This window comes from Mytilus galloprovincialis, chromosome 7, assembly GCF_965363235.1.
Source record: "Mytilus galloprovincialis chromosome 7, xbMytGall1.hap1.1, whole genome shotgun sequence".
NCBI lineage: Eukaryota > Metazoa > Mollusca > Bivalvia > Mytilida > Mytilidae > Mytilus > Mytilus galloprovincialis.
The window spans coordinates 74,389,819-74,417,442 of NC_134844.1; the positions used below are offsets into that span (position 1 = coordinate 74,389,819).

Consider the following 27,624-nt stretch of genomic DNA (forward strand, 5'->3'; position numbering starts at 1 on the left):
GTATTTTTTATCTCTAGTTTAATGAGATAGATGCGTTCAACATATAAATAAAGGCAACTGAAGTATACCGCTGTTCGAAATTCATAAATCGATTGAGAAAAAAGCAAATCAGGGTTACAAACTAAAACTGAGGGAAACGCATCAAATATAAGAGAACTACGACACAACAGAAACACAACATTGAAATGTAACACACACAGAAAGGAACTTAAATATAACAATAGCCATTTTCCTGACTTTGTACAGGACATTTTAAGGGAAAAATGGTGGGTTGAACCTGGTTTTGTGGCATGCCAAACCTCCCGCTTAAATGGCAATGTTAAATATAACATTAAAATGACAACATTACATGACAGGACTACAATACGAATAAATGGGAGAAAATATAGGACAGAGAAACACACGAATAATAGCTAACAAAAGGTACCAGGTTTGAAATTTAATACGCCAGACGTGCGTTTCGTCCACACAAGACTAACCAGTGACGCTCAGATGAAAAAAGTGTGAAAGCCAAAACAAGTACAAAGTTGAAGAGCACTGAGGACCAAAAGTTCCAAAAAGTTGTGACCAATACGGCTAGGGTTTTCTCAATCTCCAGGCTGGGATATCATAAGAACAGCCTTATTATTTAGAATAATTCATACTTTTGCAAACAGTAAATTTTATAAAATGACTATATAATAGATGTATACGTACATGATAAAAACGAAGTGGTGACTAACTACAGAACACAAACGGATGTATTACATAAAGTCGCCAAATTTTGAATTAATTAGTGAGAGAACATCATCGATATATCGGAAAGTAAATTGATATTGCTCACTTATAATCTTTCTTTCTAAGAAGTTCCTGTCCTTATAATAATAACGAAACAAGTCGGCTAGAAGAAGGCGGCATAATTGGTTCCCATTGGAATACCGTGACAGTATGTTGAAAACCGTGACAGTATGTTGAAAATCACATCCTCCAGACGTAACAATTAAGTTGTCAATTAAGAAATCAAGCATCATGATAATGTCAGTTTCAGAGATTTTTTGGTTTTAATCAGAGTGATTCTTCACAAAGTAGGATCCCCCCTTTTGACACTGATTAAGATACTTGTATCTACGTTGATCATTCTTTTTTAGAACTTGTGACAAATCAATACCAACTCTTTCAACTTGCCTTTTAGTTTGGAATGGGAAATACTTGTTTAAAGTGTAGAAAAGTCAAATCATAGTGTTTTAATACTATTGCAATATAAAAGAGTTAGGCTTAGATTGAATGTACTCTAAAACTAAGCCAAGTCTTTCTTGGATTTTTTTTAGTATCCACATCTGTTTCACACCACCTCTAGGATAGGCAGTTTCACAATAACTTTGAAGCCCGGCTTTGATTGCTGATATTTAAGATGTTAATAATTTAGAAAGAGGTTTCGTGGAGCACTTGGAAAGATACCCCCTCCCTTTCTGGAAAGTTTAACCTAGCAATTAAAGGTATTGGGAAAAATCTGAATACAGAATATTTTTTTATTCAACGGTGGTTTTAAACTTCATTTGTCAAATTGAACCAAGATGACTGCAAAATATAATTTCAATACACCGCTTTTTAATAATTGTAAAATAAAAATAAATCATATTTGTGCTGGTGGTTAAGAAAAGAAAATAGTACTCTTGCGCACCATAGAAAAAAAAAATGAAGCTCTCTATCATTAGAGGTGTAATTGCGACAGCTTCCGGTCTACGTTTTCGTCTGATTTTTTTTTTACTTTTGAATTTTAAGGTAATTTATTTTGTCAACAGCTTCCCTGTGTTACTTCAAACAAGCTATGCATATATTTTTTATGTATTTTAATATTCATCAGCTGATATTTTACCTCGTAAAGTATAAATGGACAGTCCCACTTACAGATTGTTACGTATTTACACTGTTAAAATTTTAGAATGCTAGTCAATTCGTTCCAAGTCCGATTCGTTCCAAGCCAGTTCGTTCAAGATTTGGACAATTCGTACAAAGTCAATTGTCAATTCGTTCCAACTGATTTAGTTTATTATTAATCGGACTAAGCAATTTGTTCTAACTGATTTGTATCCTTTTTAACAATTTGTTCCAACTTTTTTTTATAATGTAGACTATATGTCCGTATATCACTGTATTTGTGTGAATCAACCTACAGTACACGGCAAAAATCGACAATTTCTTGTCAATTTTTTTTTATATATATTTCATATAAAAGATTGTTTTTCAATAATAACTTTGAAGGGAAGCAAGTTAACTCGTACCAACGGAAACTCGTACCATGTTAACTCGTACCAAAAAAGTTAACTCGTACCAACTTAAAGTCGTACCACTGGGAAGTCGTACCAAAAAAAAAAAAAAAAAAAATTGTGGTGTTTTTTTCTTTCTAAAATTAATTAAAAAAAGTTGAATTACTGTAATTTTATACTGGATTTTAATGAAAACTTGGACAAAAATACGTTTTTTTTTATTAAGATACTAATATAAATGGTCTTAATTACCCTGCTAATTAATATACGATATTCCTTTGATTGTGTGATCAAATTAATACATTCCTTTGATTGTATGCTAATTAATATACGATATTCCTTTGATTGTGTAATCAAATTAATTGTTATTCTGCCAGTACTACCATTAAGCCTACCATTATTCACAATACAGATAGACAGTCAAACTCATTACTCATAAATAGAAATAAACTTAAAATATTATGCTGCCAACACTACCATTACGTCTACTGGCTATTCACAATACCATTAGAACCATGGATGGACAGTCAAACTCATAAAAAGAAATAAACGCCATGGATAATAAATAATAGCACAGAAGACCGTGACAACATAGCAAACGAAAGACTAATCTGATGATGATTTCAGGTGTCATTTACTTTCCTGTGAAGTTTTTCGGTCAAGGAAGATTTTAACGACCTTGACTGGCTATACAGCCCTTGCACGGTCGGTAGTAATCATTACCATGTGCAAAATATTATATATAAAAAAAATCATACTTTTAACATGTTGGTCATAAACAATTTACAACCTTTAAAATACACTAAATTAATTCTTTCAGTGAATAAAATTCCTTCGAGAAACAAAAGAAAAGTACCCAAATCTATTCAATGTAACTGATTTGGAATGATTAAAAATTAAATCCAATGGTTATCAGTATAAGTTTAAAAAAGAATGATTCAAGGGAGACAACAAATCAAATCTGCCAAGGTATTGTCTATATCCAATACACATGGAACATTAGCTACAGACTGATCATTTTACTTTCAAATTATATACATTTTACAGACTTAAGAGGTATTGAGAAAAATAACAGTATATATTCATAATTAAACACCAATCAAATGCATTTAAATAAGTTGGTACGAGTTAGCAGTGGTACGAGTTTACATTGGTACGAGTTATTTTTTAGTGGTACGAGTTAACGTTGGTACGAGTTTACATTGGTACGGGTTAACTATAATTCCTTTGAAGGGTTTTATGGTTCGATTTTGAAAAACACAGATTTATGTGTACAATATTTGTTTATTTAGTCCTGAGACTACTATTATAGTAGTCTCAGTTTAGTCATACAATTTTTGGCCGGGTTGTCTTTGTTTTGTTTTTTTCCTTTTTCCGGTCAACTTGTATCATATTTCGGGATAATCTAAATGTCTTATGCAAAATAAGTTTAAGGTTTGTATCCTTCAGTATTTATGAACAAAACGATGACACCAAAACACACGAAGATTCCATGATGGAATATAGAAATAATACATGTATATGGAATTAGGAATCTTTTATAACATCTATGTTTCAAACTTGTTTTTCATTGGTTTGAAAGACGCTGACCTATCAAAAATATGTATCATAATTCCACACCTCCAAGCCCATACTTTTGTTTTTTAGTTTCTTTGAAGTTACTTTTTTCGGTTTTGTACAGGAAACTGAGTAAAATATATCTTTCCTCCCAATAAATAAACCATAGATTTTTTTTTTAGATAAGTATTTATATACATTTTATATAAGTACAGCCTCAAAAATTAAACTAATAAGGCTATTAAAATGGTTAATATTGTCAGAGACATATAATACATATTATATGTCTCTGATATTGTTTAATATTGTTCTTGAATAAGTTGGAACGAACTGACCAGTTTTTGAAAAAGTTGGAACGAATTGACCAAGCAACTTGGGACGAATTTGTTGGAACGAATCGGAGTTGGAACGAATCATCCAGATACCAAATTTTACAGTAAGCTAGTCCAAAACTGCAAAAGGGTACAACTACAAGTCAAATCGACACCTATAGAAAAAGTTGAATCGGCACTTGGTTAAATCGGTATGTGGTCAAATCGGCACCTATAATAAATATAAATAACTCTAAATATATATCATCATGATCATGTATTTAATTAGTTGACCATTGAAAAATGAATGTTGTTTAGTATACTATACAAATCCTTGGTTTCCCCTATTACGTGAAGATTGATATGAGGCAGGCTTAACCTGTGAAAGGGGACGAAGCCTGTCTTTATTTTTTAAAATTTTTTGACTTCAAAATGGTTAAAAAAGACAAGGAAATGCCGTAACGTTTCCGATTTTCAGTCAGAGCTCAGACATAAATAAGTCTGAATCTGCTTTTGACTCATAGAGGTCTAAATTTGTAAGTTTTAGGATTTGTCTCCCTTTAATGCAAGACAAAATACGACTTTAATAAGTCAAATATTGTTAAGCAAGAAATAATTGACCAGAATCAAAAAGTTGCAAATATCGACTTCTACAAGTCGATAAGTGATCAAAATTGGTTAACTTCAAGACCCACGCGTATTTATAAGGAGGTCTAAATCAAATAATGACAACATTGAAAGACAATGCTTTGTCTTCTAAAGAAAAATATGAATGAGAGTCTAAAACATCGGGGATAATATTAATTAACCTTACAATGCAACCAACTGGAACAACACTTAATGAGGTAAAACATCTGTGTTTAGTAAGGATGTTCAATTAGACAATTAAATATAGATAGCTCAAGTTCTTGTGAACTCTCAGACAGGTTTTTGCTGTCATAGGTGGTGTAGTTTGGCCACCAAGTGAAATTAAGTTTTTTCATCAACATAAATAGACCTAAATAAGTCTGTCATTTTCTGACTTAGATAAGTCTAAAATTGAAGACATATTTTTATGATAAATACATGTTTTGACTTCTTTAAGTCGAAAACAAAAATGGACTTGTTTATGTCTGAGCTCTGACTGATTTTGGTTCTGTTGTTAGGGATTTTAGTTGTGACATTATTTATGTTATGACTTCATATTCAATGTACATTGTGTAAACAAAGAAACGCTATCATCAGCCGATTCAGGTAATGTTTTTTCATATCAAAGAATTATTAAAAATGAAATTGGTATTGTGTTCCTTCTGATATTTTACTGGACTGATAAATATATATGTTACTCAAATTCTCCTGACAATGATACAGGAAAAGGAAGTAGATTTCTGCGCAAATGCAGGAATTTAAAAAAGTCTGAAAACAATAAAGTTAACGATTTTGAGTTCAATTAGTAGGATGAAAATTTCCAGAATTTTTTTTATTTTATCGATTTTTCTACTGTAATAGGGGACTTCATCCCCATATCAAGGCCTGGCATGCACAAACAACTTTTTATTTTATTTGATTTTTTTGGTGAAAAATCAATTTCGTTCTACAGAGAATGTTGTTGTAGACAATTAACGGTAGTTGTTTCACATTCTATATTGTTGTATAATCTATATGAAACTGAAGAAACGAAATTAAGCAATGTTGAAACACTTTTAAGAGATTATCAGACAATTTTAAAAAGCATCATTGATAATTGTCAACAGGTTAATAGAAACCAAAGCAACCCTTTTTTCATTGAACATGTTGAACATGTTGAACTGCAAAAAAAAAATAAAATAATAGAAAAAAAAAAGAATTGACCTGGAGGGTAAAAACAGACCTGGCAGGTTGAGGGTAAACCAAATTAACCAACAATCATTTTTTCATGGCCTTATTTTTACCAGGCTTATAATTTGATACACCAGACCCTACACAGGACTCATCAGTGAGAATCCATGATATCTTGGCCTATATCAAAATCAGACTATTATAAACTCAACCTATAACATAATTGGCCTCACAAAATCAGATTATAACAAACTTGGACTATACCAAAGTCAGACTACTACTACTAGAAGTAGAACAATATGTTGTTTTCTTAATTGGAATTTAATTATCAATTAATTTGATATTAGTTATGATTAACAATAACCATGATAACCGATAACAATTAATTAAAAGTAATTCATCTTGAACCTTTTAGAAGCGACCAATATAAATAGAGAATATCATATGGCTTTTTCAATATCGCATCCGTATCAACCCGAGACACCAATATAATCCCAAGAGCTCTGCTCGAGGGATTATATTGGTTGAGGGTTGATACGGTGTGTGATATTGCAAAAGCCATATCATATACACTTTATTATATACATATACCTCAAGTAGATGTTTTTTATGTGACATGACGTCATACAGATAAGGAGGTTTGAAATGACGTCATACAGATTATAGGTTTGATATGACGTCATACAGATTAGGGATTTGATAAAGCCTTTGCAATAGTGACTGCAATCGGTGACGTGACGTCATACAGATTAAAGGTGTGATAAACATGATAAAGCTTTTGCAACCGTGCTGATATCGATATCATCACGGGTGGCTGATACAGCACGCTTGCCATTGATTGTATTACACATACAATTTATCTGTATTAACTACTAAGTATATAATAAATTACATTAACAAGATATGTACATGTATTAAAAGAAAAGTAAGAATACTTTCATTTAATAATGAAAGTCTACCACCTATTTGTTAATGGCTACCTTTTTATTTTTCAGATGATGAACAAATGAGAAAGAAAATGATATTTAAGTTTGGGGTGACAGTGGTTGTTCTGATTGCTGTGTATCTATACTATGTTCATGATGTCACTCAAGATGAAAATATTAGTTTGCAGAAGGAGGAAGAAGATATTGACCTAAATCATGAACCTGAAAAACTGGATGGCCATAATGATCAACTTGGGGAACCAGATGAAAAAGATACTGATAGACCAATGTAAAGCAAACATAGATTAGAAAATTAGTTTTATAATGTTAAAACTTGTGTAGCAATTTTAGAAATTTCTTTTTTTCGGGAAGATATTTTTAACTCTTGTTTTCTGTTGATACAGCCATCCTTTTTTCTTTTACAAAATAATTTTTTTTTTAACTGCCTATAAAAATAAGTCTACTTAAAAAAAGCAACAAGAAACTTCACCTGGAGGAGAAAATCTTGCAAGTTCAACAATTTTATGAAACCTTATTTTACTTACAAAAATGTACTTTAGTATCTAAATATTTCTGATCAATCTTATATCTGACATACTCTATAGGAAAGTAAAATGCAATGTACAAAAATATACCATTGTTATCAGTTCATAATGTTAGCTAATTACATTTGTTTTGCTGTAAGTTCTGATTCAGAAGCTATTGAGTGTGGAGAAGGATCTGCTAACCCTTCCGGAGCACATGAGATCACCCCCAGTTTTTGGTGGGGTTGGTGTTGCTTAGTCTTTATAAAAAAGAAGATGTGGTATGATTGCCAATGAGACAACTATCCACAAAGAGACCAAAATGACACAGACATTAACAACTATAGGTCACCGTACGGCCTTCAACAATGAGCATTAGTTTTCCATGTTGTGTTTTGTGTATCATTATTTGTTTTTTTGGTCTTTTTCTTTCTTAGCCATGGCTATTATTTTCAACTTATAAGTTTGAATGACCCTCTTGTATCTTTCACCTCTCTTTTGCTATGCTTTTTTTAAGTGCGAAAACTGTGTGATGAGTTTTACAAATAAAGAAATTGAATTTTAAATTTCCTTAACAATTATTTGATAGAATTTTGTGAAAACATGATAACATGAATAATGTATCTAGCTTTTGTGTCTATTGGGCAATATGCACAATGATAAACGCACACATTTATTCCTAAATTGTCAGTTAATTTTGAAGAATGAAACAATTAAAAATATTGCCTCAAACATGATAAATCACATTATAAAAGTGTATGAATACCCTTTTCCTCCATGTGTCAAACAGAATTTTCAGCTACTGTTAGCATCAAATTGGTTAGAATTTTATTGTGAATCGTCAAAATACCCTTAGTGTGATTCATCAGAGGTCACAGATAATTATTTGTTAATTTTACTTTGGAAAGAATTTAAGGTGGTACCTAACACTTTCACTAAAATTAATTTGACTCGTTTAATTTTCATAAAATTTTGTCAAAGTACCTACTTTGACCCTTTAACAAAAATATAAAAAACCAACCGTTTTGTCGGAAAAATTACACTGGTTATATAGCAGTTTGACAAACACCAATTTTGATCATTGAGAAGCTTTATATTCCATTTACAACACAACATAATCAAAACGTTTATCTGACTTTACAGAGTTATCTCCCTGTGGTGTTAGGTACCACCTTAATGTGATTCATCAAAATCATTAACAAAAATTATTGTCATATTGAAATAATGCACAAAAAGTAACTATGCCATTGGGCATGATTGTTGTACTGTTATTTGTCATCATTCAGTCAAGGGTCTAACTTTAATAAGTTATCACAGAAAAATAACATGCATGTGTTATTACAGAAACTTTCATGAGTTGTCTACTCTTGTTTCCTTAATCTGTAATAACATATGTTTGTTATCAGTTAAATATATTTTATCTTTAATAGGCACTTGGGAATTCTTAAAACTTTGCCCAGTAGCTTAATATATTACCATGATTACCGAGATAACTAATTTTCTAATCCCATTTATACAATTTTGATCAACCATGGTAAATCAATGATACAAGGCCTTTAAGGGCAAACTAAGCTGTAATAACCAGGCTTAGTTATTACAAGCATTTAACTTACTATATCATTTGTACATATATGAAATTAAATGAGACACTTGAAATCTTGCACAGTGCCTCATAACAAGCTCTGATCATCATTTCTGACAAAATGATATTTAAGTTAGACCCTTGACTGTCATTGAAGGTATCCCCCATAACTACCCTCTAGTAAAGGCTAAAAAAACTTGACAATGAATTAATTGATTTTAACCATGGCATACTGTAATGACTGTTTAAATATAAAAGCAAATATCCTTATTCTTTACTCTTTTTCAGACATTCCAGTCATTGGAAGAATGGTATACACTTGTCTGTGGTGGCATGTGGGGATAGAGGAGACGAAACTATTGTTTTGTTAAAATCAGCCGTGTTGTTCACTTCGGAACCACTTGTCTTTCATATATATGCTGAACATGAACTTCATCCTATGTTTAAACAAAAGGTAAGAAAGAGTATTGTAAATTCAAAAATTATTGCGAGGATTTTATTATTGCGAAAAATGCGGTAGAGTTGAAAATGCAATAATTTTAACTCGCATTTTGAAGTATTTTATATGCATTAAACAGGATTTTTCTCAAAATCGTAAAAAATTAAATGTCGAAAATGACAAAAATCGCAATAATAAATGCACGCAATATTTTCAGAATTACATTATTTGATGCACAATTTCTAATATATCATGTTAAAGAGTACCACTGAAAGATTTGAGGCAAAAGTTATAAAACTTTCTAATGTATATATACGATCATGACGATTATTGTGTGCAAAATACAAGATTTGCTGTTACAAGCAAAAGTTTTTTTGTTCCAAGTACAAAGTAAACTTCTAAGGTCGTATGGGATTGAAGGGTAAAAATACCACTTTGTTCATAATTTTTACTGTCATAAACAAAAAACATTTATTTATTTATCACAGATAGATTAATTATTTTCCAATCATTTATAGATCAAATCCAACAACAGTGAGGTCAATCAAACTCATGCTTAGGAATATATTATTAATAATGCTAATACAACAATGTTTGTAACGTTCATTTTGATTGGATAACATCACTTTCTTACATGGCATCAATTGACAATTGATAGTATGGGACGTACACGCAAGCGCAGACGGAATATGACAGATTTTAAATATATGTTTTAACGTTGTTTTCTGTCAGTTTCGTGAGAATGGAGCTAACACGTCGCCAGTAAACTTAATTTGCGACCATCAAATCTCCAATTGATGCCGTTGGGGCTTAAAATACAATACAGTTATCTCCTAAGAGACATTCAAACTCATAAGTTGAAATTAAACTTACAGCCCTATGGCTTAAAAAGAAAAAAAGACAGCAGATAAAAAACAGTACACAAAATACAACATAGAAAACTAAATACTGAGCAACGTGAACTGCAAGTCGAAAGCCATGATCTTTTCCCTAAACATTTTAAAACTGCTCTAAAACAAGTGCACACACTCAAATATGCTATTGTTTTCTTTCAGTTGGATTATTGGCCAACGGAATACAAACGTAAATTTCTGTATTATTTGTACAATATAACATTCCCAACTGACAACACACAAGAATGGAAGAAACTATTTAAACCATGTGCATCACAAAGACTTTTTATACCTGTAAGTATTAAATAAAGGAGGCTCCCGCAGGGTAAAAAACGACCTGCGACCTCTGGGCTTTTAAAAGGCGACTTCCGACCTGAGGGCCTTCTAAAAATGACCTGCGACCTGTAAAATTTGGAAAAAATCGACCTCCGACCGACTTTCGTCCTCTGTGTTCATGGTCTTGGGAAAAACGACCTGTAACCTGTACATTTCCCTTAAAAACAATCTCTCGACGAATTTAAAAGCGACCTTGCAACCTGAGGGGGGTACTCTGTGGGAGTTTCATAAAGGTAATAAATAATGCAACAATTAATTTTATCACAGAAGAGTAAAGTAGTTAACATTGGAACATGAGATGTTCATTTACCCTTTTTTCAGAATTACGTGACACATTGTACTGTCTTGTAGCTACAACTGCCAATTTGTCTCAAATTTGTAGATTTAAGCAAAGAACTAGACCCATTTCTGTTTGATATTTTACAATCCTAGATGGTGGGATACTGTCAATTTACCTTCAGGAAGATTTCTTTAAGATCATTGGAACCATTTTCATAGATATATTTTAACCTTCTAAGTTTCAATTCTGCATGGCATATATGTTAAATTATTGTTAAAACTAGCATAGTGATGGCAACAAATCTAGCTTGACCCCTCTGTCTATAGGTGTAATACCACCATTGATTTTCCCCTATATCTTTTGTTTTATCAGTTTATCTTTATTGGACCTCACACTAGTCTTTGTTAAATTTTGCACATAACATATCATTGCATATAAGAAAATAACCATCATTGGAAGTTAACCAATCAAATTTCTCCCCTTATTTTATCTGTGTACAAGGTTTAGTCACCATGTAACCTCAAGATTACAAAATATTCTATAGAAATCCCAAATAAAAAATAATGGTGTTTTAAAATACCCAAGACCAAGGATCCGGAAATTTTTTCACCTAATTTCGGTTATTTTCATATAACTTAAAAGTTGGTGCCCCTTTTCAAAAACAGATTGTTAAAATCTCATTACTGCACGAGTATGCTACTACTCGTAGCATCAACGAACTTGTTTAACTGTTGCATCGCGTTTACTTCATGATTTATCCTACCATTTTCCTAAAATCGATCAAGAGCAATTAAGGGAAGGCAACAGTTTAAGAATAAAATGATTTTAATGACTCAAAATCGTAATTTTCTCAGTCATCGCTTACGTTTCTTTCGATTCTAAGGTCGAAATTCAAACCGGATGTAATGCGACAATACTAAAACGAACAATTCCGGACTTATTCCCGGGATTAGTTTTGTTTATATCAAATTCACAGGAAAACATCGTTTTTTTAATATTTTACCTTTAATAGTGTAAGAATATTAATGAAAATAGTTGCACTTGCTTTATTTAGCAAGAAATCATTTTAAATTTACGACTTAGTGTCAAATCTGTGGAAGAGAATTTTAGGCATGCGTATCATAGTAAACAAATCACGTGTGTTAGTAGTGAAAAAATCTTTTTTCTACGTAAATTAAATCAAGTTTTAATTTAATTTTAAATCGTAATTGACAATTGTCTTAGCTGAAAAGTAATTAAATAATGAAGACAGTTGGTATTGAATTTTAATTTCTTTATAATATTAGTTCGGAGCTTGTGATTAATAGCCAGGTGTGAATTAAAAACACAGGTAAAGAGATTAGCGATCATTAGCCAATAGCTCCCCCAGGCATTAATATAGCTATTAGAAGGGCCCTCAGGATTATAACACTTTACTGGAGTGGCAGTTTAATTACATAAAATCGATAACAAAACAAAAAATATGTTTAAAATGGCGATTTGAAACTCAATCTCAACGAAATGACCGAAATTATTTCTGTTGAAAAATAAAATTTGACCTAAATCCCAATAAATGATTTAGGACTTTTGAGTTTCCAAATCGGTCATGTCTGGCATATATGACCGTTTCCGGACCCTTGCCCAAGACATATGTTTATGACACAGAAATGTTTTACTGCAATAAAATGTAGGATTAATTACCTACAACTGTCAAATTCAAGGGATTTTTTTTTTCGACCTACTTTCGTATACAACCGGATGTGACGTGCCATGATTTGGTGGTAATACACCTAAACTATCTAGAATCACAGGACATCCTATATCTTTTGTTTTATCAGTTTATCTTTATTGGACCTCACACAAATGAGTAAATAAAATTGAGTATGGAAATGGGGAATGTGCCAAAGAGACAACAACCCAACCATAGAGCAGACAACAGCAGAAGGTCACCAACAGGTCTTCAATGCAACGAGAAATTCTCGCACCCGGAGGCGTCCTTCAGCTGGCCCCTAAACAGTCAGGGGACTTACTTAAACAAGTGATTTTCTAAATCACTGATTCAAGTAACATTGAAACATTGAAACATTGAAACAATTTATTTCACTAAAGGCCTCACATGAGGCATGATAGTACAACAATATAACAAACATATTTACAAATGCATGAATAAATGGGAAGGTAAATATCATTTGTAAATTGACATTACAATTTTACAGAACTTGGCTAAGCCAATAAGAACAAATTTATCTTTGCTATTCATTAAATTAGAGAAGCTCATAGTATTTTTAATTTTACAAATATCTGCAGGCAAAAATTTCAGCCTTTCAGCATTAAAGAAAGTACAATCATATATATAATGAAATTCATCTCCTAACACATTGCTGTTACATAAATCACATATTCTTTCTGATCTATCAATGCTATAAAATCTACCACATTCAATAGGTAACCTATGACTACTGCATCTATATTTACACAAATTAATTCTAAGATCAAAAGGCAATGTAGTTAAATAATCTTCAAAACCAAACTCAGACTTATACATTCTATAATTTAAACATTTTGAGGTATTAAATATCTGAGCCTTCCATTTATTTACAAACAAATTGTGGTAATAGTGTTTCACATTTTTAGACAACTGACAATTTGTATCTATATATTGATTATTCCAGGCATTAATAAAACCACATTCAGATATAATATCTTTTACACAATTCAACCACTTAGAGTGGTAAACATTACCAGAATCAAGTTTATATAGCATTTCATACAATATTCGAGAAATTTTCTCTTTTTTGCCAGTAACAATACGTTTCCAAAAACCAACCATTCTTGCTTTAATATTAACAGACATTGGTACTCTACCTAGTTCACCATATACAATGCAATTAGGTGTACATTTTTTAACTTTCATTATATATTTACAAAATTCTAAGTGCAGTGATTCAATAACATCATTTTTCTCATACCCCCAAACTTCTGCACCGTACATTAATATAGGGGCAACCATAGCATCAAAAAGTTGTAATAATACATCAATAGGTAAATACAATTTTCTTGCCTTACGTAATACATAAAACATTGCTTTACATTATTTCCATAACGGTTGGAAGTTAGAGTTGTCTATCTTTAATAATCACCTATTTAAGTAGTACAAATTAATCACTAGAAGAAGTGATTAAATATTAGTGTAGCTTTAAATATAGAATACTAATGATCCAGGGACTAATTATGTTTCTAAACTTATCAGAACCAACATCTGTGTTGTCTAGGATGACCAGGTCATTTCAGGTGATGACCTTGTACTGAATCTAGGATAATGACATAAAAATCACTTGTTTAAGTATCAGACCTCAATGTCCTTCCCAAAAATCACTTCTTTAAGTATCATTCTTTTAATAACCCCCACTAATTTCAACACCCCCGAACAGTGAAATTTTTATCGCGAACAGTAGAATTTTATTACATAATCTGAAAGATGAAACCTTGAACTTCACAGGAAAAATACTCCCACTGCTGTGAAAAATCTTTTAAGAAAGTATCAGTTCATTATGTAAAGCCATTATTATAGCATTTTTTCAACTAAAATAGAATTTTCAGGTAAATGATAGCATCAAAGGCATAAACCTTGCTACTTAAAAGAAGCAAAAAGTTCATGTATTTTAATTTTACTAATTAAAAGATGTTATTTAAACCTATGTGTTTAAAATTTTGAAAAAACTACAAAATCCCAATTTGTGACAAAACCTCGAATTTGCTGCTCAAATAAGTGATTTATAAATCACTTATTTCAGTAAGTCCCCTGACTGCTAAACAAATATATACTGGTTCAGTGATAATGAACACCATACTAAACTCCAAGTTTACAAGCTAGCATGAACTTGTAAGTTTAAATCATTTTACTTTCAGTCATTGTTACCAGACGTGGATAGTTTGTTATATGTTGACACCGATATATTATTTTTACGACCTCTGGAGGAGATATGGATGTTTTTCGGTAAATTTAACAGTACACAGTTAGCTGCCCTTGCTCCTGAACATGAAGATAAGGCTGCTGGCTGGTACAATAGATTTGCTAGACATCCTTACTACGGAGAACTAGGTATAGTTATTATATAGATTTAAGAAGATAAATCTGCTGGCTGGTATAATAGATTTGCTAGACATCCTTACTATGGAGTACTAGGTATAGTTATTATATAGATATAAGAAGATAAATCTGCTGGCTGGTATAATAGATTTGCTAGACATCCTTACTACAGAGAACTAGGTATAGTATTTATAGTCATTTTACTACTTTTTATTAAAATAGTTTAAGTAGTACTTTCAATAATAGTTTTGGTAGTTTTTCTGTAGCTTTAGTAGTTATAGTACACACAAGAGCAATTGAAGAGTTTCCAGTTCCGTTTCATTTGTGTTAGAAAATAAAAGCAGAAGTGGCAAACAACTATCCAAAAAGAGACAACCTTCAACAATGAGCAAAACCCTTAATCATGTAGTAAGCTATAAAATCTCAACACTGATTAAATGGACAATTATTCAACAGTCAGAGATATAACTCTATAGGGTTATTCCAGGAAATAACTTGCTTGTGTTATTACAGATAATTTCACCTTAAATTTTCTTAATCTGTAATAACATATGCTTGTTATTTGTAAAATTATTTCATTTACAATGGGCTCTAGGGAACTCATGAGACTTTGCGCAGAAACTAAATGCATAGTCTTGATAACTATTTTTTTTAATTAAATTAATACATTTTTGATGGACCATGGTAAATCAATGAGTCAAGGTTATTAAGGGATAAACTTAGCTGTGATAACAAGGCTCAATTATTAAAGGAATGTAACTTATTATATAAGACACTTGGAAATTAATGAGAAACTTGTGCAGAACCTCATTACATGCTCTGGTCATTATTTCTTGCAATAAATTAAACTACATTGTAATTAAGCATGATGTATGTCTGAGCAAATGCTTTGAAGTGATATAGAGAAGCTGTGATAACACCCTTTAGTTATTACAGGCATATTTTTTCTGTAATATCATATAGGCGTACTATGCAAAATTGGCAAACTATGAACTGTTATATCTTTAAATAGTTAAGTATACATATAGAAAAAAGTAATATCAATAGAACTTTTATTTATTTTAACTAAACTAATGATGTATGTTTTCCCTTTGAAACATGTAACATACATATGTTATCACAGTTCTTTGATTTTTTAGTCGACAATAACAAATGAATGTTATTTTCCTGTAATAACCCTATAGAGTTATATCCCTGACTGTTCAATCAAGGAAACCGACAGCCATAATTGATGAAAAATTTCTCACACAGCATCCAAAGAAAACCACTAAATTACACTTGTGAGAGGCACATTCAGGATGTTGCTGGGTTTGACATATTTTTTAATGCTATTTTCGTCTTATCTTGGGACAGTGGTGTAACTGCATAAGCAGCATGACATCTGTAAAATTCAATTAGAAATCGCTTAACTCATCATAGAGCACAACAATAAATCAACAAAAATTAATTTGTTTGGGTTATTTCCCCTAGTCCGTCTGTAAGTACTTCAAAATAAGGTTTGTATTTCATTTATCCTATAAAATAAAAGGAAATTGCCACAAGTAATGTCTCTTTCCAAAGATCTTTTAACAAATAAAAAACAAGTAATATTTGGTATCCTGAAGTTATGTTGAACACCCTAAGAAGAAGTCATTAATTTGATGATTTAGTTTTTTCTTATGACAGCACATTATTTGTTACTGTAAATTCAGAAATAATGGTAAGGTTTTTATTAAAAATTAATGCAAATATGTGACTTTTTGAGTATGGCAATAATAGGAACTTGCATTCTGATATCAAATCCATATACCTGAATGTAGCTTTTCCAATTTAAAATAGTTAAACTCACATTTTTGTAAATTTTTCAAAACGCAATTTTAATAGATGCATGCAATAATTTCTGTATGAACAGTAATTTTTTTTTCATGAGGACAACCTTTTTCAGTGTTTAACATTGCAATTTAAATATTGAAAAAATTTTGCTCACTGTATGTTAACTAAATTTCTTTATCTCAACAAGTCGAAAATAAACAGACATTGCTGTGGCTTGAAAGAAATAGACAAACAGACAAACAACAGTATATACAACAGGAACATAAACATTAAAAACTAAGCAACACAAATCCCTCAGGTTCTGGAGAGGTAAGCAGATCCTGCTCCACATTTGGCACCTGTCATGTTGCTCTTGAAAGTACAAACTCAATTAGTCTTCATATAGGTCATTTAAGATGATACCTAACACTACAGGGAGATAACTCTGTAAAATCAGCTAAACGTTTTAATTAAGTTGTGTTGTTTATGAAATATTTTAAAAGCTTCTCAATGATCAAAATAAGTGTCTGTCAAACTGCTATATAACTAGTGTAAATTTTCTGATTAAATGGTTGGTTCAAATGTTTTGAAATTTTTATACTTTTGTCAAATGGTCAAAGTAATTTCTTTGTCCAAATTTTATGAACATATGTCACAAACTGTATAGTTTATATGGCAATAAAACTTTGAATTGAATTGAAAAAAAAAAAAAAAAATTAAACGAGCCAAATTAGTTTTAGTGAAGGTGTTAGGTACCACCTTAAGGGGAACTGGGGACATGATTGTATTTATGAATAGGAAAATATCTATCATCTGTGAAACAGATATTCCATAGTTTTAACCAACTCATGAAGGAGCTTGTAAATTTTATTAACTAATGGATGGATGATTTCAACAATTGCTCATTATCTACTGATATTGATATGCTAGTACATCAATGTTTCCATCTTACTGGATCAAATAAATGTCTTTAAATTTTATGTTTGACCAGTTTGGGTTAGTTTGACATATGTTCCTTCAGACTGTTTTGAGTTAACAGTTTACAGTTTTAACGATTCACAAGTATTAGTTGGATTCCATTTTGGTAAAATTGAACCATGAATAGTAATGTTTGCCAAAGAAAAATATTTAATAGGCTTGCTTTCAGACTTTGACAAAATGAAGAAATCAAACATCCATGAAAAGGCAATTTATCCCTGATAATCAAATTTGACTTCAATCCTGAAAAATTAACAAATCCACTGTATCTTTATACCTACAATATAGTTAACATAACAGGGGTGTGGAAATGCTATGCCCGACTTGCCCGACTCGTACATTTGAACAACCGGACAAGTAATTGTTTTTGTCTTGGTTGCCCGTGGACAAGTAAAAAAATATACAAGACAAAGTTCAAATCCAACAAAAACATAAAATTAATTTCAAAACGTATAAAGATGTTTAATTTATGTAAAAGAAACCAATGTTCAGCAAGTAAAAATCAATGTTCATGACGATAAATATTACATGATACCGGAAATAGATAGATTACCAAAATAAATAAAAATAAGTATGCAAACCCGAGGCGCGTAACATTGCATTGACTTTGTCCATTGACCCGGGATCGTCGATTAGGTTTTATCCATCATTAACCGGAGGTGTCATTTCTTTAAATTTTGTATCGAAATTCAGATTGATAAATAAAAGGTGGGAAAGCAAGACAAAAAGAGTCATGAGTCGAGTAGAAAACCTTAAATGCAAATGGAGGACACAGAGTATTTAAAAAAAAAAACTGAAGCGAAAATTTCAGACATCGTGGATATCAGATTGCCCCTGGCTATCTATGGAAATTCAGAAAATAAATTAAGTTTTTGTCTTATTTATAGAAGTCTTATTTAGAGATGAAAGGTCAACATTATTTGTTGTCAAAGTTGAAAATAAAAGTGACGCTTTAATTGCCCATCAAGACAATAATAACTAATCAAGGAAAAAACAAGCGTGTCAGTTGAGAGAAACACCACAAAATCAATTGTTTATCTATTATTTAGTTTACATTTCTTCAATCACTGTCCTCAAATTTAGTATATGTACCTACTGGCTACAATTTTTATTCAAAAACTGCTGCAAAATTGTCCTTTACATGTCATTTCATTGGTTGGTTTGCTGTTAGGTTTCTGTCCCGTTGATGTCAACCCATTTCCTACTTTCCTAATTTTTTACACATATAAACAAATAGATTTCATTTGTTTGTGATGCTCAACAGTGCTAAGTAAGAATCATATATTAGCTAACAAGAAATACTTCAATATTTATTGGGATCATCAGACAAGTAAACAATTTTCTGGACAAGTGAAATTTTAGGTTTCACTTGCCCAGGGACAAGTGCTCACAACAAATATTTCCACACCCCTGCATAATTTTTTTTAACATAAATATGAATTTTATTATAGCCACTGAAAATCTCAATATGAATGTAATAATAGCCACTGGAAAACTTAGGCCATAATAAATAATAGGTTTGTTTGCCCAAACGCTACCTACCCAGAAAAAAGCTGCCTACTCAAATTCTTTTATTGTCCTGATTTGAAGAAGTTTTTTTTAATCAACTAGGCATGAAGACTAATAAACATCTGATACTTCAATTTCTTTTTTTGAAAAAAGAAAAAAGAAAATGCCTACCTACCTACCCACTGTCTCAACCTTTGGGTAGGGTTTGGGCAAACCAAAATATTTTTAAGTGTGGCCTTAAATATGAATGTTACGATAACCACTGGACAGTATAAATGGACAACTTTAATATATGTAATATTAGCCACTGAACAACCTGAATATGAATGTTATATTGGTAACTGTATAATCTTCTATAAATGTAATATTAGCCACTGGACTCTTATCAGCTGTCAATGCATTATGTAGCGTTTTTTTCTTTCTAGGTGTTAATTCTGGAGTGATGCTTATGAATCTAACTAGAATTAGGCAATCTACATGGTTAGACTCGTTGATGAAGTATTATAAAGAATACAAACTAAAAATAACATGGGGAGATCAGGATCTCATCAATATTTATTTTCATTTTAATCCAGGTAAGTGTAACAAATGTACCGAGGATCTATTTTAAATTATTATATTGAGGGGGCGAAATTAGATATTTCGGAAAAAAATTCAATTTCTTCTCAATCTCCCAAAAAATGTTAAACCATGAAAATGAATTAATCTACAATATCTATCTTTATATTAAAATCTACAGTCTTATTATAAAAGTGTCAAATAGTTGTCAAATCTATTTATCTCTCCATGAAATAACGTAAGCATGATAGCTTTAGGTATTTTTTATTGTGAAAAAAATATGATAGAGTTAAGGATGTTTGCTCCTCTACTTTTTGAATTTTTGCCAGATTTTCGGAATTCTCTAGTTTTATCCATGTATTGCCATTCAAAATTTTGCTCATTAACCCCTACTTTTCTATTCATAATTTTGTTACATAAAGTTCAAAAAGCCATATTTCAAAATCTCATAAAATCCTTATTATTTTTTCATAGTTTTTGAACCAAAAAAGGTGTCAGTGTTAAATGTATGAAAAATCTAGAGAGAAATATTTCCCGCCAAATTTTCTATGGCTTGTATCTGGAAAACAAGCACACTGACCTTCTATTTTTTTCTGCTTTTATTTTTTCCTTATTTATTTACTATCAATTCATAACAGTCTTGTAAAAAGCTTGTTATTTTTAAACAGAGTAGCAAACATCCTTAACTCATTTGTGTTATTCAAAATATATGAAAGGGTGAATCTCTAAGCTGCAGACCCCTGTCCCAAAAATTCAGAGGTGCCCTCCAAGCTTTGGTTACTTGGTAGAGGGTTTCATTTGTGTCTAAGCATGACATGGGATTGCTGATTTTTTGTAAATGAGACATTTGATAGTCAAATTATTGTGCCGTGTAAATCAGAAATGAAGTATAGCATGTATAGCAAGACAAGGGAAATTACAAAAAAAAACATAATTGCTTACGTACATTGTGTAAGCGTGATTCTGGATGAAAATAACCCAATGAAACCCCCTTGGTAGAGCTTGATTGACAACTAATTATGTGTACTGGTAGCATTTAAATAAATTTAAAAATATTTTTATTATTCCACAGATAATGGATGTGTGTTGAAATATCATCCCTGTCAATGCCTGTCATTAATATTATATATGCGTACTAATGAATTTTGTGACATTTCTATATTAAAATCAATATGGACACATTATATGTTTATTGTTTCTATAAATCTGTCATTTGGTTATCTTTTTCAAAGATCAGTTATTCGTTCATCCAGATTATTTTATAGAAACAATAACAACTAAATGAACAGATTTTTGTGCACACAGAAGTTAAAATGAAATTGAACAAATGCTTTAAGAGTACTCGTTATCAGTCTGTCAGTTGAACTCCTCTTTTATAGTGTTGAAAGTAATTGAAATTATCTGCCTAAGAATCAGGAAGTGGTGAAATCACCACTTTTAAAAATGAAATAATGTTGACATTGATTTCACCTCATGAAACTTTCAGGTCGGGTTATTGTCATTTTGACACATTCCAAGTTTCTATTCTCAATTCTACTTAATAAATAAAACATCAATAACCTTCTAAGGAGGTTTAGTTGCTAAAAGCTATAATTTTGCTCAAGTAGATAATTTATTAAAATGAAATACAATAAATTTCAAAAATGATGCCCAGTACAGTAGTTGACACTTTCGAATAAAAAAAATAAGTATAATGGTTAATCTTACATATTTATGCCCCATTTAAGGGCAATATGTTTTCTGGTCTGCGTGTCCGTTCATCCATCCTTTTGTTCCTCTGTCTGTCTGTTCGTCTGTCCGTCTGTCTCACTTTAGGTTAAAGTTATTGGTCAAGGTAGTTTTTATACGACCGCAAAATTTGAAAAATTTTTCGTCGTATATTGCTATCACGTTGGCGTCGGCGTCGTCGTCGTCGTCGTCGTCGTCGTCCGGCGTCCGAATACTTTTAGTTTTCGCACTCTAACTTTAGTAAAAGTGAATGGAAATCTATGAAATTTTAACACAAGGTTTATGACCACAAAAGGAAGGTTGGTATTGATTTTGGGAGTTTTGGTCCCAACATTTTAGGAATTAGGGGCCAAAAAGGGCCCAAATAAGCATTTTCTTGGTTTTCGCACTATAACTTTAGTTTAAGTTAATAGAAATCTATGAAATTTTGACACAAGGTTTATGACCACAAAAGAACGGTTGGGATTGATTTTGGGAGTTTAGGTTTCAACAGTTTAGGAATTAGGGGCCAAAAAAGGGCCCAAATAAGCATTATTCTTGGTTTTCGCACAATAACTTTAGTTAAAGTAAATAGAAATCAATGAAATTTAAACACAATGTTAATGACTACAAAAGGAAGGTTGGTATTGATTTTGGGAGTTTAGGTCCCAACAGTTTAGGAATTAGGGTCCAAAAAGGGACCCAAATAAGCATTTTTCTTGGTTTTCGCACCATAACGTTAGTATAAGTAAATAGAAATCTATGAAATTTAAACACAAGGTTTATGACCATAAAAGGAAGGTTGGTATTGATTTTGGGAGTTTTGGTCCCAACAGAATAAGGGGCCCAAAGGGTCCAAAATTAAACTTTGTTTGATTTCATCAAAATTGAATACTTGGGGTTCTTTGATATGCCGAATCTAACTGTCATGACTGTGTATGTAGATTCTTAACTTTTGGTCCCGTTTTCAAATTGGTCTACATTAAGGTCCAAAGGGTCCAAAATTAAACTTAGTTTGATTTTGACAAAAAATGAATCAGTTAGGTTCTTTGATATGCTGAATCTAAAAATGTACTTAGATTCTTGATTATTGGCCCAGTTTTCAAGTTGGTCCAAATCGGGGTCCAAAATTAAACTTTGTTTGATTTCATCAAAAATTGAATAAATGGGGTTCTTTGATATACCAAATCTAACTGTGTATGTAGATTCTTCATTTTTGGTCCTGTTTTCAAATTGGTCTACACTAAAGTCCAAAGGGTCCAAAATTAAACTTAGTCTGATTTCAACAAAAATTGAAATCTTGGGGTTCTTTGATATGCTGAATCCAAAAATGTACTTACATTTTTTATTATGGGCCCAGTTTTCAAGTTGGTCCAAATCAGGATCTAAAATTATTATATTAAGTATTGTGCAATAGCAAGTCTTTTCAATTGCACAGTATTGCACAATGGCAAGAAATATCTAATTGCACAATATTGTGAAATAGCAAATTTTTTTTTAATTAGAGTTATCTTTCTTTGTCCAGAATAGTAAGCAAGAAATATCTAATTGCAAAATATTGTGCAATAGCAAGATTTTTTTTTAATTGGAGTTATCTTTCTTTGTCCAGAATCAACTTAAATCTTTGTTATATACAATATACAATGTATATTCACTTTTTACTACCAACTGATAAATGATGTATTTAAATGAGTAGTTATTGTTGCAAACTCCATTAGAAATTTTAATTGAGATTAGTTTTGGAATAAGGGAAAGGGGGATGTGATTAAAAAAATTGGGTTCAATTTTTCTCATTTGAAATTTCATAAATAAAAAAGAAAATTTCTTCAAACATTTTTATGCCCCACCTACGATAGTAGAGGGGCATTATGTTTTCTGGTCTGTGCGTCTGTCCGTCCGTCTGTCCGTTCGTTCGTCCGTCCGTTCGTCCGTCCGTCCGTCTGTCCCGCTTCAGGTTAAAGTTTTTTGTCAAGGTAGTTTTTGATGAAGTTTAAGTCCAATCGACTTCAAACTTAGTACACATGTCCCCTATGATATGATCTTTCTAATTTTAATGCCAAATTAGAGTTTTTACCCCAATTTCACGGTCCACTGAACATGGAAAATGATAGTGCGAGTGGGGCATTCGTGTACTGAGGACACATTCTTGTTTTGAGAGGATTAATATTCAACAGCATAGTGAATTGCTCTAAGAGAAAACAAAAATTTTAAGTTCATTAGAACACATTCATTCTGTGTCAGAAACCTATGCTGTGTCAACTATTTAATCACAATCCAAATTTAGAGCTGAATCCAGCTTGAATGTTGTGTCCATACTTGCCCCAACCGTTCAGGGTTCAACCTCTGCGGTCGTATAAAGCTACGCCCTGCGGAGCATCTGGTTAATGAAGTTGAGATTCAATCAACTTGAAACTTAGTACACATGTTCCCTATGATATGATCTTTCTAATTTTAATGCCAAAGTATAGTTTTTATTCCATTTTCACAGTCCACTGAACATAAAAAATAATAGTGCGGATGGGGTATCCGTGTATTAGGGACACATTCTTCTTTTTGTTTCATTTGATATTAGCATTGTATCTTAGGTGCCAAAAAAACCCTAAAAAAATGACACATATTCCAATTTTGTAGCACTGGCTACTGGTTTGATAATAACCTCAAGATGGCACCAAATGTTAATACTCTTCTGTAGAGAATACTGTGATTGCTTATCTTTTCATTGGTTACCAATTTTTTACAAAACCTCAAGATTGCACCAAATGTTAATACTCTTCTGTAGAGAATACTGTGATTACTTATCTTTTCATTGGTTATCGATTTTTTACAAAATTTAAAGTTAAACCACGAATTTGAAAGATCAACAAAGTACAAATCTTTCTATATCCCAGTATGGAGGCTTTGACAAAACCATGATATCAAATATCGCTAAAAATAGAATTTTCTGAAATTGATTTCATCGAAATATTTATTTTTTTCCTAATAACTGTAAATTCAGAAATTTTTTCATATATTATAATTATTTATCAAGATAAAATTGAGAATGGAAATGGGGAATGTGCCAAAGAGACAACAACCAGACCATAGAAAAAAACAACAGCAGAAGGTCACCAACAGGTCTTCAATATAGCGAGAAATTCCCGCACCCGGAGGCGTCCTATTTGTATGCAGCATTTACTGACATTTCAATGATTAACATGATTAATGTGATAAACATGATTAACATGATTAATATAATAAACATGATTATTTAACATGATTAACACAATCTCTCAAATAGGTAATGCTCACCAATTGCAAAAATAATTCACACATCAATTACCGAATTAGACTATTTACAGGATTTGTTATCACATAAGCAACACGACGGGTGCCACATGTGGAGCAGGATCTGCTTACCCTTCCAGAGCACCTGAGATCACCCCTAGTTTTTTGGTAGGGTTCGTGTTGTTTATTCTTTAGTTTTCTATGTTGTGTCATGTGTGCTGTTGTTTGTTTGTCTTTTTTCATTTTTAGCCATGGCGTTGTCAGTTTGTTTTAGATTTCTGAGTTTGACTGTCCCTTTGGTATCTTTCATCCCTTTGTTACTCTATTTTACTGTAGATAAATTATTACATTTTGTTTATTTTCTTTCACAGATAAGTTATATCTTTATCCATGTGAATGGAATTACCGTCCAGATCATTGTATGTATATGAGTGTATGTAAAGACATAGATTTAAACGGTGTGTCAGTTTTACACGGCAATAGACGTGTCATGCAGAACGATAAACAACCAGCTTTCAAAGCAGTTTACACAGCATTTAAAGAGGTATCTTCCTTAGCTTTTATGTTTTAGCATTATTTTTACGGATATAGGTACTAACCAAGCGGGCATGATCCATTTTGACCTTACACGGTAACGAAAATCTTTGTTTTGCTTTATCAATATTCAATGTACATTTCTCAACATTTAACATTCCTGCTCCCAAATAATTTTCCCATCGATTTTTTCCTATTCATAAAACAACTTTGCTATTCTAATAAGAACAATTAACTTGTACATGCGCAAATAGTTGTGAATGTGAACACCAACATTCAATTTCGATACAGTTGTTGAGATGTTTACATGTTTTATCTGAAAGAAACCTACTACAGGGCAAAAGTAATAGTTACCAATCATAAAACTACCTGTGATTACTCATTCCTTGAAACTTTTTGGTTAATGAACGAGTTAGAAAATAAAGTTTTTGTGTACAGTGTACAACAACTTTACTATGCACCGTACATAAGGATTTATGTGGTCAGCTAAACACCGTATACAACGTTTCTTTAGTGATAAAATATCGAAAAATAACGTATGAATGAAAGATTTCAATGCCAATTATTGAAACAGCTATACTTCTTACACACACATTGACCTTCTATCAGAAAAAGAGTTGCAATACATATAGAATTATATCGGATGAGACGAGGGCCAACTTCTTTGACCAGTATTTGAACATGCTTTTACAATGTTTTAGTTATCCCTCTTCTTTTGGGAAAATAATAAGACATCTCTAATCATCAACCTACGACCAAATCATTTCTTAAAACAGCAATTATGTTTAAATTGAAGTACACATTGATATTATGTGAACAAAACAAAGATTTTGGTTACCTTGTTAGATCAAAATCGCTCACGCCCGCTTGGTTAGTACCTATATCCGCTGTACGATGATACACAGTGTTTACACTGGATTTCTCATGCAACCTTGAAATGATCAGAACATTTAAACATTTTATATAGAGATAAATACGCAGATCCAGTCAGTTTGAAAAGGGGGGGTTTCATCGAACACATGCAAATCATGTTGTATAGGGGTGAGGTGGTCAAACCATTTGTTCTAAAAAAAGCATTTGTTGTCAAATTAAAATGTGGGGAGGGTGGGGGGGGGGGCGTTGTCAAACCCCTGGAACAAACATAATTTAGCCAAAATCATCACTTGCGTATTTAGTTTTAAAAAAATTATCAATTGATCCTTGTGAAATAGCCAGTGTACTCTTTATTGAGCTTGTTGCCCTTTTATGAAGAATTTTACCAGTTTTTTCATTGTTGTCTGTTTTGGTAAGCAATACAATAGGTAAATAGAAGATATTAGATTACAAAATTGATCAGCAAAACAAAATCTACAATTAAGTGAACATTGGGGAAATAGTCTATGTATGCCCTTATAAATAGACGCCCTTTGATGACAATTTCTACCTGTTTTTTCATTGTTGTCTAATATTGTGTAAAAATTACAACATGTACAATAGAGTTTCGATAGGAATTATATTCATGTCTACAATGTTTGAAGATTTTCTATTATTGAGAATTGGCATAGACTTAGATGAACAACAAAGGCTCTTTAGAGCTTCTAGTTCATTTAATAAAGACTCAATGAATTAAAGATTTTTTTTTGTTTTAGCACAACTTTTCATCAAGCATAGATGAGGATTTACTGAAAAATTTGAAGAAACTTTTATCAAAAACATCAAATACACCATGTGGGCAGATTGGACCATTAGTTTATACAAAACACATAGAGGAGTTTGTGATGTTAGAGAAAAACTTGTTGAGCTAATATAAAATGTCCTATTATTGTAATGTGCCATTCCGTGTGGACAGATGTGATCATTAGTTTATACAAAGCACATAGAGGAGTTTGTGATGGTAGAGAAAAACTTGTTGAGCTAATATAAAATGTCCTATTATTGTAATGTGCCATTCCCTGTGGACAGATGTGATCATTATTTCATACAAAGCACATACAGGAGTTTGTGTTGTTAGAAAAAAACTTGTTGAGCTAAAATAAAATGTCCTATTATTGTTATGTGCCATTCCCTGTGGACAGATGTGACCATTATTTCATACAAAGCACATACAGGAGTTTGTGTTGTTAGAAAAAAACTTGTTGAGCTAAAATAAAATGTCCTATTATTGTTATGTGCCATTCTGTGTGGACAGATGTGACCATTACTTTATACAAAGTGCACAGAGGTGTTAGTGATGGAAGAAAGAAATCTGTTGAGCTATTATATTATTGTGTATTATCCAAACGTGCCATTCCATTTATTTTGCAGGGGTAGGTTGAGAATAACAAAATCCACCTTGATTGTAGTG

General features: G+C 31.7%; 1 protein-coding gene across 1 annotated transcript; it reads left to right on the top strand.

Moving 5' to 3' along the window:
- The first annotated feature begins 1,697 nt into the window (after positions 1–1,697).
- LOC143083646 (glucoside xylosyltransferase 2-like) lies at positions 1,698–27,271 on the top strand. Its single transcript, XM_076259930.1, has 8 exons — positions 1,698–1,761; positions 6,907–7,126; positions 9,232–9,397; positions 10,438–10,569; positions 14,780–14,972; positions 19,664–19,813; positions 25,139–25,311; positions 26,930–27,271. The coding sequence occupies exons 2-8, from the start codon at positions 6,918–6,920 to the stop codon at positions 27,083–27,085; spliced, it is 1,179 nt and encodes a 392-aa protein (XP_076116045.1). The 5' UTR covers positions 1,698–1,761; positions 6,907–6,917; the 3' UTR covers positions 27,086–27,271.
- Positions 27,272–27,624: the final 353 nt, after the last annotated feature.

Bases quoted from the DNA above. Each gene is read 5' to 3' on its own strand.
- LOC143083646 (XM_076259930.1), top strand. From the start codon at position 6,918: ATGAGAAAGAAAATGATATTTAAGTTTGGGGTGACAGTGGTTGTTCTG. The intron at 10,570-14,779 runs GTAAGTATTAAA...TTTTACTTTCAG, and splicing joins CACAAAGACTTTTTATACCT to TCATTGTTACCAGACGTGGA. The intron at 14,973-19,663 runs GTATAGTTATTA...TTTTCTTTCTAG, and splicing joins TCCTTACTACGGAGAACTAG to GTGTTAATTCTGGAGTGATG.